General features: G+C 40.6%; 1 protein-coding gene across 11 annotated transcripts in view; it reads left to right on the top strand.

The window, feature by feature from the left end:
* PATJ (PATJ crumbs cell polarity complex component) overlaps window positions 1-14,042 on the top strand; it is a 365,234-nt gene that overhangs the window by 312,403 nt on the left and 38,789 nt on the right. For 9 of the 11 annotated variants that reach the window (XM_060139890.1, XM_060139887.1, XM_060139888.1 and 6 more), the window contains 3 exons: window positions 6,135-6,218; window positions 10,866-11,059; window positions 13,590-13,737. In XM_060139890.1, coding sequence (XP_059995873.1) covers window positions 6,135-6,218; window positions 10,866-11,059; window positions 13,590-13,737 — 426 coding nt within the window. Of the gene's footprint in view, window positions 1-6,134; window positions 6,219-10,865; window positions 11,060-12,029; window positions 12,122-13,589; window positions 13,738-14,042 lie in introns of those variants that run through there. The other 2 variants (XM_060139895.1, XM_060139894.1) reach the window with 2 other exon arrangements.

Here is a 14,042-nt window from a genome sequence, read left to right as displayed (position 1 = left end):
TGGCTTCTTAAAGTGTTATAGGCCTATTGTGACAGCAATAAAATTTCCTTTTGCTGAATGGTTGGTGTGTTTATGAGTTACTTTATCTACTTGTTGGCAGCTTGAACAGTAAAGAAAATGGTGATTGATGGGCTGAAGTGTCTGATGACTCTGACACTGTCGAAGGATACATTACCACGTGTTGTGAAATTCTTTTCCAGCAATTCAGAGTTTAAATCCCCCTGGAGGTGTTTGTGATTTTTGTGGGGCTCCATGATAATTAATCCCTCATACTTGGCCTTTTAAAATTGCTCTCCAAGCTAAAGTAAATCCTCTGGAAATTCAGATGGATTTAATATCCATGTGTGATGGGTATTTTGGTTGTATATCACTTTTACCATCAGAAACTTGTTTTGATTACGGTAAGATTATGACATACTAACCCTGCCAGCTTCCTCTTTCTGGGTCATTTTGATGCCTTTTTCTATCTCCAGCAAATTTCTTGATGATCATTTAGTAAACATTTATTGAGCAGGATACATGAGCAAACACGTATCCTGCTCAGCACCAGGATACAAGGAGGAGTTGGGAACAGTTCCTGTCTGGAAGGGTTCCACTGAGGGCAGGAGGTGGTATAGGAGCTAGATCCATGAACAAGCTATCGTGATACTGTGAGTTCAATAATGCTAAGATATAGTAGTGACCCACAGGACAGGTTGATCCACTCTACCAGGGAAGAGGGTCAAAGAAGGTTTCACAGAAGAGGTGATGCTTACCTGGCTCCAGTAGAATTTCATGAAACAAAGTAGGTAGCAGATAAAAGAAGGCACGACCTTCAAGTATTTGGTGCCCTTAGTACTTTCCAAATATAGATATATAGACTAACTCTGTAAAAATACACAAGAAACTTAATACTGTATGTTTCTGATTAGGGAAATTGAGTGAAGGACAGGTGCTGGAGAGAAAATTCTCAGTGTATACTGTTTTGAGTCTAATACCATGTGCATATTTTATCTATATCTTAAAATAAATAAATACTTATTCTTTTAGGAATGCGGACATTAAGACAGTGGTTCCTTAAACAATATGATGAATTGGCTAGCCAGCTACTTCTTCCTGGCTCTCTATTTTTTTTTACTTGTCCTTAATTGTGGAATAAAGAAATTTTTTTCAAGTTAAACATGTTTCAGATATAGACTGGTGAGGGAGAAGTTTTTAAGCAGAAGATTTTCCTACATCTCTGAAATCCTGCCTTACCCTTCTGCTTAGGGAAAACCCATTGTTTGAGAAACTCTCCAACTCACTGATCAAATTCTTCTCTGGCTCTAGAGTTGGCAAGTAAAATGAGTAATTTAGAGTTTCTAGGGGACACTATTGGTCTTACCTCAGGCGGTAAGTAAACAGACCATCTTACTCAAATTCCTATTGTCCCAGTGAAAGTCACACAACTACCAAGAGGAAATTACTTTTTTATTATATGTCAGTCTTGTTCATCTATAAATGAGTCTGAGGTCTGCCATTAGGAGAAATTAATCTGTTTTCTTGGATTGAACACTTTTTATTTTAAACATCAGTTTATCACTTGTATATAGTGTTGTTCTATTTCTGCTCCTGTAGAAAAAAAATCATTCAGTGAATCATATGGGTACACAGAAAGAGGACTGAAAAGGTGAAAGGAAGGAAAGAAGGAGATAAGAATAACAAGTGGAATTAAGGAAGACTTTATATATGGTGGGGAGAGGGCCTCCCCATCATGCTTTGTGTCGTGCAAACCCCTAATCAGGTACCAACACTAGCAGCTGAGACCCATAGATCATCACCCCACCTCTAAAGCCTAAGGCTTCAATTTTTACTTCAACACTTGTCTGTTCACTGTCTATAAAATGATCGGCTCATGCCCTCAAGGTTTTTGCTGTGGAGCTGAGGAGACAGTATTTCAACAGAATTGATGCCATATGGAAAATCCCAAGTTTTATTTTGCACTTATCTTTATACAAGTGCAAAATAAAATATTTAAAGCAGATGAGAAGCTTGCAATAGTGATAGGAACACAGGCTTTGGTGTTAAACAGCCCCGAGCTGGAATTTCATCTTTTCTACTTAGTGGCTGCAAAGACCTGGTCAAATCTGACCCTTCTGAACCACCTTTTCCCTAACTGTACACGAGACTAATAACACTGAACTTGCTTAGTTGTTATGAGGACTAAATGGCACCAATGGGCAGTATGTGGCCTCTTTGGCACAGAGATGTTAAATAAGTGAGATGTTATCGCTTCCTTACTATGTGCTGGCATTGTACATGAAGCTTTATGTGTAGATAATATTGTTAGAACCATATAAAGATGGGGCAGCTGAGAGGTTAACAGTCTTCCCATGGCCAGAAGTAGCAGGGCCAGGATTTGGATTGAGAAGTCTGATTCCAGAAGCCTAGCTCATAATCATTTCTCTCTACAGCCCCTGTTCAGCATAAGCCAGCAACCCACCCACAGGGAAATGATTAATAGATCGCTTCTAGAAGAGATGCGTTTTAAAAGAAGTCATTGGTACTGGTAGACAGAGTCACTGAGTTATCCAGGGTGGAGTGTTATTTATTTATTTATTTATATTTTTTAAATGAAAGCTTCTTTCTTTCTTTTCTTTTCTTTTCTTTTCTTTTCTTTCCTTTTCTTTTCTTTCCTTTTCTTTTCTTTCTTGCTGTGTTGGGTCTTCATTTCTGTGCGAGGGCTTTCTCCAGTTGCGGCAAGTGGGGGCCACTCTTCATCGCGGTGCGCGGGCCTCTCACTGTCGCGGCCTCTCGACACAACTACCAAGAGGAAATTATTTTCTTATTAGTCTGAGCCTCCAGACACGCAGGCTCAGTAGTTGTGGCTCACAGGCCCAGTTGCTCCGCGGCATTTGGGATCTTCCCAGACCAGGGCTCGAATCCTGGCAGGCAGATTCTCAACCACTGCGCCACCAGGGAAGCCCGAGTGTTATTTAAATACACACAGGTATGAATGTGGGAGGGAGTTGGTGGAGGAGAAGGCACTCAAAACTGTGCCAACAAGCAGCTTTTTTTTAAAAAAGATTTATTATTTATTTCTTTATGTAATTCATTTTTGGCTGCATCGGGTCTTAGTTGAAGTACATGGGATCTTCGTTGAGGCGTGCGGGATCTTGCCTTGCGGCGTGCGGGCTCTTCGTTATCGTACGCGAGCTCTTCACTGTGGTGCGGGGGTTTCTCTCTAGTTGTGGCATACAGGTTTTCTCTTCTCTAGTTGTGGTGTGCAGGCTCCAGGGTGTGTGGGCTCTGTAGTTTCTGGCACGTGGGCTCTAGTTGAGGCATGTATGCTCAGTAGTTGTGGCACACAGGCTTAGTTGCCTTGCGGTTCCCTGACCAGGGATCGAACCAGCGTCCCCTGCATTGTAAGGCGGATTCTTTATCACTGGACCACCAGGGAAGTCCCTAACAAGCAACTTTGCTTGAATAAATAGCTCAAGAGCATTAAAATTAGGAGGATACAATGAGCAGATGAGAATCATGTATATAATCAACTCCAAATTTTTATTTGAAATAGTAAAGGTCAGTCTTTCATCAATGACCCACTATTTCATCTAATCGCAATTTTTTTCAAACCAAGAAAGAAGTAAAATTTTAATATAGCCTTGTCAAATAGATGTCTAAAATATCCCAAACCAGTGTCTATTTTTACTATCCTGTTCTATGCTATGAACTATATAAGTTTTGAAAAATAAATCTTTTTTTTTCCCCAATTCACTAGCCCACATTTCTAATTTGGTCCCTACCTCGCACCTCTATCACCCCCAGTTAATGCAACTGTCCAGAACCACAGTTTCATAGAGCACTTTGGGCACATGAGGGCACATGGTAAGAAATGTGACCTTCTTCTATTGACAGGTCAGAGTGCCTCACATTTTCTTGTATTTTCACTGATGGCTTTAAGAGAAGCCACAACTGTAGTCGAGTAAAAGGAAAGAAAGAAATGGAGTTTTCCATCTAGAAAGACTCATGGACCAAAAGCAGATCATTGGCAGTGAATTCAGCATTTATTTGAGCCTATTAACAGTATATTTATTTTATGTATGATAGTTCATTGAGCACCCAGAAAGTATCTAAGAGTTTTGGATTCAGGCTACTTTTACTGATTAAAAACTCCAGTGGGTCTTTTCCTTCCCTTTGAGTATGAACGAAGAGAAATTTCCCATTTGACTTTTGTAATGTTCCAAGATCAAAGGAGTTTATGCTGAAAATTCAGCTCTGTAAAAGCCATGTGTAGCATAAGTTCAGTCTGACTCTCCCAACTTCAGTGAAAACGGGGCATTTGGCCACCAGGCTTTGAAAACCAGCATTACAGAGGGTGTAACCAGGAGCTTGCATTAATTTCTCCCTGAACTAGCTTCATGAAAATGGCCCTTAGTGTCATCTTGGCAGTGTTGTTGGGATCGCCTGAAGCCACTGACCCAGCAAATTTCCTTGAAATCATTCCCCTGAAACAGTGCAGAGAAACAAACTCTTGGCAGTATAAATGCTCCCTGGGTCTGGAAATTTCATAAGTCAGAGTTAAAGCAAAGAATGGTCTAAAATCTATTGCTGGTACAGAATCTGAAACGTAAATTGTCTGGATCAAGGAACCCTTCCCGGCTCTTTGCAGCTGCCTCTCTAATTGCTATAATAATAAAGAATGTTTTCAGAACTGTGTGGTGATCAAATGAAAGCATTTATTATTGGGAAGATATTTGGAATCCAGATGGGTCATCTGGTTAAAGACCTCTGATTTTCTTTGGTTGTTTCTCTACTAGAGCATTTGTATAGGAAACTTTTTTTTTGAAAAGTAGGTTTGGTTTGGAGGTCTTTACCTATCTTATATTTTTGCAAGAAATATTTCATTTATTTACTTCAAGTCAATTTAATTCTAATTCTGAGACTCCACGCTTCTGGACTGAGGTGGAATCAACCTCAGTCATTTTGGAGGTCCATTGGCTCTCAGGGTTCTGGTTCTGTCTCAAAGCTCCCCAACACTGGGGCCCCTGTGGTCATTGTCATCAGTCCACCCTGGTAATCACCAAGCCCATGCTTACCCAGGCCTGCATGATCTCTTCACATCCGAAGTCCTGCCGCTTCCAGGCCCCAATGCTTGGGACTCAGGACTTCTTTCAAGGTGGGATCCATTACACCTGTAGGCCGCAGCCCTTGACCATTGTCTGCAGGGTCTTGCAACCTGTGTGTGGCCTGGAGGGGCAGGGAATGGAAGGGCACTGGGCAGTGCAGGGCTCAAATCCTCACTTCTCAGGGACCCACAGATCTCTGTTTCTAGTCTCCATTCAAAAGCGCTTTTCCTCTCCAGTGGCCCGCCAAGACACCTAGCATCTCCATTACCACCGTCATTTCAGTGCCCTTCAGTGTTTTTGTTTTTTGTTTTTGCTTTTTTTGCGGTACGCGGGCCTCTCACTGTTGTGGCCTCTCCCGTTGCGGGGCACAGGCTCCGGACGCGCAGGCTCAGCGGCCACGGCTCACGGGCCCAGCCGCTCCGCGGCATGTGGGATCTTCCCGGACCGGGGCACGAACCCATGTCCCCTGCATCGGCAGGCGGACTCTCAACCACTACGCCACCAGGGAAGCCCCAGAGTCAGGATTTGAAACCACAGTGTCTTACACTTAGGTCTGTGAATGCCCTTTCCCCTACTCCATGCTCTGTCCTCCAGGGCCAGTTCATTCCCCTAAGTTCTTACCTTTCATTGCCCAAGTAATGAGGCCTGACCAACCCCCTTCATCAGGCCACACTTCTATGCCAAATCCTTGAATACCAATAAATACTTGAAACCATGTTTCAAAATATACCATCAAATGTAAATAAGAATGAGACAGCGTTCACCTCAAGTGTATACACAGCAGCAGTGTACACAGTTAACAGGAAAACACATGGGGAAGTTTAACTTGAAATATTAGGCAAAACCAGTCCTAAAAGAATGAAATAATAAACTTAGGAAAAATCGATTATACCTCTGAATATACCAAAACTGTGTATTTTGTTTAGGTCAAATAAAATATGGCTTTATTAACAAATAGCAAACTATGGGTTGCTGCCTATGGTTTGGTTGCTGGCTTAAGGAAGCATTTATGGTTGTTAAAAATTAAGAAGGATTTGTTTTTTATAGGATGCTATAGTTATACATGAAGTCTATGAAGAAGGGGCAGCAGCCCGAGATGGAAGACTTTGGGCTGGTGACCAGATATTAGAGGTATGTGATTATGAATTCTATTTTATACCAGCAAATATGGTTCCTTTAGTGACCTTGATCCACAGTTTACCTATTCACTGTCTTCTAGTCAACTATATCCTTATTATTTCTTTCCCAGTGTAACAAAACATGTACTTTATTCTTTTTTTGATGTACATCAAATAACTCATTAGAATCATGACAGATTACCAACCTAAATCTGTCTGTGAAAACTTTCTTTAATTAGAGGGGAAAGTACAACTAAAGGTTCTATAATCAAACGAAACTGTATAATATTGCAATTTGATCTTTTTGCCTCTCCACCTTACTAAATGCCCTTCTAAAAACACATATGTATAGACACACACATAAACATGCAAACCTGATATTTTAAAAGACTTTATTGCAGCTTTAAGTATTACTTTCTTATCCCTAATAAGTATATTTATGTCAAATGGAGGTCCACGCCATGGTACCTTTGTTTCCTAGCTGATGAAAACGTAGACTCTTCTTCCTTTAGGTGGTATATGGTACTTATTAAAAATTGAAATGCTTAACTTGACTCTTTTAAAAGGACTCTCATTTAAGCAAAGGTATTAAAGCCTTTTAAAAAGAGCCAAGGCAGGCAGTGTCTGAACTAGGAAACGGATGAATGGAAAGTCAATGCCAGGCATTCTGGTAGGTGGAACTAAAGAGCTTTTTCAATGGTGTGAAACCTTTAGGCAACATTTATTTCTTTCATTGGATGAATTTAATTGAATAGTTAACATTTTATGGTGGGCATGTGCATTTTTGCTTTGCAGCTTTAATGTAGCACATTATGAATGACATCATAGAATTTTATTTTTCCCTTTGGTGCTTCAAGTCTGCCTCCCAAGATGAAACCAGAGTTATAATTAAAGGTAGAAAACATAGGCAAGAAAGGGTTAAAGGAGAGGCCAGGCTGAGTGCAAATTAAATTCAGGGCAAGTTATAGGGTTTCTCTGCAGGCCTTTACTGTGCTTCATCATTGGATTAGGACATATTCCCAGCACATTCATTAAGGTGCAAGTGTATGAGGTTAGAAAAATAAATGTAACCTCTTTGGGAATGGACTTGACTGTTTTAGCATACAACATCATTTTTTAGTGGTCAGGAGTTTTGAGGGGTTTTTTTTCCTCCCTAGATTTTCTGATTAACTGGTGCTATCATAATTGGCTTTATAGAGGAATAGATTGAGTATTCAGAAGAGTACAGATGCATACATGTCTTGATAGTTAACATAATTTGTAAGCCCACAGATTTTTCTGTAATGGACACGTGGACCTAAATCTAATATGTGCATTTCTTGTTTATGGCGATGTTTGCACAGGTATAAATTCACATAAATTCACAGTATAAATCTTTAAATATGTAGTGTTTATTTTATAGCAGTTATACCTCAATAAAAGAAAAAAAATTTAATTTATCTATCTGTATTGAATAGACCCTCAGCTGTAGCTGCTGTCTTCCATAAAATATATTCATGTATAAGTGAACACTCAGGACAGATAAGCATGAAGAAAGCAAATTTGTTTTAACTGCAAGGAGAATTTGAAAGGTCAACTAAACCATTTCCTGGCATCTGGCCGAATTGTATTACCCAGTGTGAATGGATGGTCTACACTACACTTCTCATTAAAGATAGCCAGACAGGCTCTTCTCTTGCCCCAGACAGGATCTTGTCCACAAAAGCATACTGTGTGTTTAGTTAAGAAATGTAGCTCTCAGGTTGGTCAAGGAACATGTTTCCCTTCTAAGCAGCTTTAGATTCCCCATTTGAACTTGTTCCACTTGTGGCTGCTGTGTGCAGATGCATAATGAGGCATAGTCAGCCTGGGGCCTGCAGGTTGCCTCGAGAAGAAGACAGGCCAGCTTTGGTGATACATTTCGAGACTGTACTTTTTCCAAACAATGGCTTTTCTGCTCATGAGAGTCTGCCTGGTGCAGGCTGGCCTTCCATGGTTTTATACTATCCTCATGTTAAATGAGGACAAGCCAGGTTTTGCTTACAAAGATATAGTCAAATAATTTTTTAGTCTGGTAAGATTTATGATTCTATGATTAACATGGACTGTCTTCTTTCTGGTTCTTTTTTAAGGTTCAGACCCTCCTCTTACCCTACACCTATTCCCGTTATCCCCTTCTATTTTTGTGCAAGTGGGAGAAGAAAGAGTAGAGGGCTAATGCCTGGTTTTCCCTGTGGGGTAAAATAATAAGAACTGCTGCCCTAGTTTGGTTATTCTTTCCTTCCAAAGCAGCACTTTACCCATTTCCCCGAATGCCTGTCCTCGCCAAGGGACATGATATACTCCCATTGACAACTGGGGCTCCCTATGGCCCTTCTCAAATAGGGAACCCTGCTATTACCACTCCTACCCCTCTACAATCAATGTTCTAGATAATGCATCTGGTGCTTATGTAAGGCACTTAAGGTAATACATCACTGCACGATATTCTAGCCACACAGCAATATTTCTCTTACAATTATTGGTACATTTAATGGTGTCTCTTGATAAGCAGAGGAGAAAATGAAAACTGTGAACTTGGAACAGATCACTTTGATCTGAGCAGACATCTTGATGCTGGCATTTAGTGTGAATTGCTTTTGTAATATTAGAGTTCATGACAGTGCTTTTAATTAAAAGCATAATTGTTAGGGCCTTTCAAAGGGTATTTTAGAGGCTTAGAGAATTCACCTTCAATCATGGAGGTAACTTTTTTTCAGTTGAGTAGCAGAAGTGGTCTTGTGTGCCATCTGTTGGAATACAGGAAAATAATCAGCTCAGGCCACATTTTCTGGAGACATTCTTTCCCCCTTGGTCTGTGGGTTTACCTCACAAACAATGAAAGCGCATTCGTGGGCCTGAAGTGCATTCGTGCGCCTAAAGTAACAGTGAACGCTGGTACTGAGAAAATACAGCCCTGACTGGAGTTACTTCAGTTCCTTTTAAAAATATCAGTTCCTAACTTCTGTCAAGCTTAACCGTATGCCAAGCCCTGTGCCGAATGTACTCCAGGGTTTATTTCATTTAATCTTCACAACACTACATGGATATTATGATTATTGTTATTATTATTATCTCCAATTTGTGGAAGACAGAGTTGAAGCTGGCCTTGAGTAATCTATGTAAGGTTTCACATAGTAAGTTAAAATCAGCACTCAAACCGAATTCCATCTATATCCAAAACCCCTGCTTAAACACTGTTATTCTGGGTGTAGTTAATCTAACTGAGTTCACAGACCCACCAAGATATACCAGAAAAGAAAGAGCAGCTTGAAAATTAGGCTTTTAAACAATTTCTTGACTCATAGCATCAGCTTTAAATAATAGCTCAAAAGTCGCCTTCTCCAAGAAGGGCTCATTCTTCTCTTCTCCCTTCTCTGTAACCATTCTTTATGCATGAGTCCTGAGTCTTTGGAATGTTAGAACTGGAAGAGCCTTAGACCAGCCCCTCATTGTACAGATGAAGGAATGGAGGTCCAGAGGTAGGCTTGACCTGCCCAGGACACCCAGGGATGGACCAAAACACAGACTGAAACCAACATCTTGAGAGAACTCTGTCATCCACCTGGCCATGGCCTAGGCCCATCCTTCCCTTGGTTTGGCTCTTTTCCTAGCTGGGACCTTGAAGAAGTGACCCATGATTCCCTTCATTTGAGCCTAGGCTACTCTGCCTCTTAATTTCCCCCTTGTGTCATTGAGTTACCAACATCAATACTTGATTTTTGCTGTGTCAGGGAGCTCCAAAAACCCATTCTAAGAATAAGATGAGGCAGCATGGTATAGAAGCTAAGGGTGGAAAGATAATCTGGGTTCAAATTGTGGCTCCTCCATGTACTAGCTTTGTAACCTTGGTCAAGTCACTTAACCTCTCCATGCTTCAGTTTCCTCATCTGTAAAATGGTAATAGTATCAGACAGTTAGTGTAAGATTGAATGAGGAAATTCTAATAAAGGGCTAATACACAAGCATTTATTAAGTAAATAAATAAGTTGGCTATGATTTTGCCATTTAACAGACAAGGAAATGGAAGCTCACAGAGTTTACATGACCTGCCCAAATTCACATGATTTTCTAGAAGCGGGACCATGGTTTTACTCAGTGCTGCTTCCAGTATAGTCTGCTGTCTAATGCATGGTCCTGTCTATGCTCACTCAGATACAGATTCAGATGAGTGGACTTCAGGGAGTCTTTGACGCTGTCAGAAATACCAGTCCCTCATTTCCTTCTGGCCTGTTCTGAAGTAGTCACGATGTTAGCAATTAAGAGTGAGGATGTCAAATTCAATCAGCAAACTGAGTCCAAGAAATGCTGACCAAATACTAATGTTTATTTCCCCTTTGACCTCAATTAAATGAGCCAGGTAGTCCCTGCTGTCTCATGTTGAGTTCACAGTAAAGTTCACAGCCACCTAAAATTGCATTATCATGCGTACTAACCCACCCTCTATGCTTATTTGGGGTGGAGGTGTGTAAGGATTACGGCCTTTGTATCTGAAGCAGCTATGACTGCTAGTGGTCACTCCCTGTGTGCTTTGGGAATGGCTGGACATTTCTGGAGGTTTTTCACTGGTTGGGTCAAGGAGCTCCCCCAGACAGAGAGGCCTCTGCTGTCAGCAGCGCATCTTGGATGCCCGTCATTCCAGGTTAATGGGATTGACCTGCGGAGTGCCAGCCACGAAGAAGCCATCACGGCCCTGAGGCAGACCCCCCAGAAGGTGCGATTGGTGGTGTATAGGGACGAGGCGTACTACAGGGATGAGGAGAACTTGGAGGTTTTCCCCGTGGATCTGCAGAAGAAGGCTGGCCGAGGCCTGGGCCTGAGCATCGTTGGGAAGCGGTAAGGAAATGCTGTGAAGGTCAGGATTGATTGACCTCCTTCCTTCGGAGTTTTAGGGGCTAAAGCCTATAAACACTGAAAGATAAAGCTTAGTATAAACTAATGATATGATTTCTAAGATTAACATTTTTATGAATACTCGAACGAGATAGGTCATGTTTCTGAGCAAGCCCAAAAATGTGTCATATAAAGATAGAACTCTAAGCCCAGTCGACCCAGACTGTTCAGACTTTTATCCCCATGGAGAGTAAGAATAGAGTTTCTAAGGTTCTTTCAACTTGGATTCACTTAGATGTGTGGCTTGCAGGGGTTAATTAAAGCAACCGTACCCAAGAAACAGCTGATATCAAGAAAGAGATTTATATATACAATGTTGGGTTAGGAGAATTGCTTTGCCATAGAGTACCATGTTAATTTCGTACTCTCTTAAACTAGTTGGGTAGTTCCTGAGACTAGCTGAGTTGACATAGTCGACAGACATAGATTCTTCATGACTACAGTTTTCTGTTAAGACAGATGTCCCCAAAATAATAGCTTGCAGCAAAAATGTAGGTAGATCCTCGTGGCTAGGCTACTCTTTTGAGATCTTTGCTGCTTACCCGTGTGATAGGAATTGCAGTAATTACTCCAGAATAATATTAACAGGTTAGAGAAGTAAGTAAGATTTTGAAACTGCAATTCTAGCTTCCACAGTTTACTGGCTTTAGATATCTAGTGTGTATTTATTCCAACAGGGCTGCAGGATTTTCATGTGACACCCCAATATAGCCTTAAATGGCACCAAACATATTCTTAGGAAGAATTGAAGTTGGTTTTACATATGTTGTGTCATGTGCCCTCACAGACCTCTGATGACTAGCCTAGTGGTTTTTTCCAGCAGTCCAAGCTGTTACTAAGATACTAGCTACCATTTTTGAGCACTGATTTTTGCGCCACGTACTGTGCTCTCATGATCTCTTTTTTACTTCAGCACCATAAAACCGTCAATTTGGAAATGCATTATGAAACAAAGGAGCTGAGACTCATATTTCTAAGCAAACTCAGTGGACATCTGGGTACAGAGCAACTGACAGAGCCCATGTTGAAGTTTCCTTTCTTGCTGTGATGCATACACGTGCCTGGAGAGATTCCATTTAGAGTAATGGTTTTTCCTTTATTGTCTCGTAGTGGATTGATGAAATAATCTTCATACAATACCAGCATTTTAGATTGAGTTTGTAAGGAACATTTACATTCCTTAGCACAAAAGGTTTCATTATAAAAGATAAGATGTAGGGACTTCCCTGGTGGTACAGTGGTTAAGAATCTGCCTGCTAATGCAGGGAACACAGGTTCTAAGTCCTGGTCCAGGAAGATCCCACATGCTGCGGCCCGTGCGCCACAACTTCTGAGCCCGCATGCCACAACTACTGAAGCCTGTGTGCCCAGAACCCGAGCTCCACAACAAGAGAAGCCACTGCAGTGAGAAGCCCATGCACCGCAACGAAGAGTAGCCCCTGCTCACTGCAACTAGAGAAAGCCCACGCGCAGCAAGGAAGACCCAAAGCGGCCAAAAATAATAAATAAATAAAATAAAAAAACAAAAATCCGTCTGAGCTAGAATGAGTTCATTTTTAAAAAACAAAAAAAAAGATAAGATGTATAAGCTCTCAAAATTCACAATTCTTTGCCTAGCAGTTCCACGACTAGGAATTTATCCTAACCATATGCTTGTAGATATGTTATTCACTGCACATAGTTTGCAGTAGCTAAAGAATGGAAATAACCTACTGATATATGTCCACCAATAGTTTACTAATAAATGAAATTAAGGAACATTCATAGAATAGTATGTAGCCATAGAAAGAAAACATTGAGGAAGCTCCAAGTGCTAATAAAGACCAGTTGCTAAGGTATTAAGTGAAAAAAGCAAAGTTAAAGAAAACAAAACTGAAGGGAAAAAAGGAGTGTATGTGCATGTATATCCATTTACAAGCATGTGTACTATACCCACATGCATTTGCTTACGTATACACAGAATATCTCTTGGAGATACCCAAGAAATGAGTAACATTGGTTACCTCTGAGAGGGAAACTTGTGGACAGGTGAACAGAGGTGAGAGGTGAACTTCCCCCCCACCCCTTTTTAACCTCTTGACTTTTGAGACATTTATTTGTTCATCAAATAAATAAACATAATTAAAACCTTAAAGTAATGAAGGCAGGGAAAGAGAGGGAGAGTGAAAAAGAGACTAGAAATAGATCATATGATAATAATTGAGCTGATCTCTAAGGAAATAACCTGTATATTTTAATAGTACTTAATTCTACTTTTTAAAGTGTATTTCCATTTTATTTCACTAAAATTATCCTCTTGCAGAAATTATGCCCTTGGGCCAATGAAAGTGAATATTACAGGCAGTGTAAATAGGTATAAGCTATTTAAAGGGCAAGCACTCTGAGGTTTATCGTTTGGGAAGAATATCAGTAGTCTCTGATTTAATATAGAAATATTAGGTTGTGCCACTACACTGCTTTATGGTATTCACAGAAATGGAAGTGGAGTGTTTATTTCTGACATCGTGAAAGGTGGAGCTGCAGACCTTGATGGGAGATTGATTCAGGGAGACCAGATCTTATCTGTGAATGGGGAGGACATGAGAAGTGCCTCCCAGGAAACAGTGGCCACTATCCTCAAGGTGAGTCCCTAGCTGCTTTCTGTGTGGCTGGTATAACTCAAGTCCACCGGGAACGGTTCTAATCTGGCTTGTTTATAAAATGTGTTGAATTTTATGCTGATTCTAATTTTTTACTAGAGACCTAATACCTGATTATTTTAACCAATCAGGAATAGCCCTAAAAGAAAGCTATTATACTGACTAACAGGATTGAAGGGAACCCTATTTGGGGATTTAAGCTAGTTTTTCATACTTGTGAGAATTCCAAGTATCCTCAATTGTCCTCTAAATGCATTTGATGGGACAGATTCTCCTGGAGTCACAAA

The sequence above is a fragment of the Lagenorhynchus albirostris genome, chromosome 2 (assembly GCF_949774975.1).
Source record: "Lagenorhynchus albirostris chromosome 2, mLagAlb1.1, whole genome shotgun sequence".
Taxonomy (NCBI): Eukaryota; Metazoa; Chordata; class Mammalia; order Artiodactyla; family Delphinidae; genus Lagenorhynchus; species Lagenorhynchus albirostris.
This window is presented reverse-complemented; position numbering and strand designations above follow the sequence as displayed.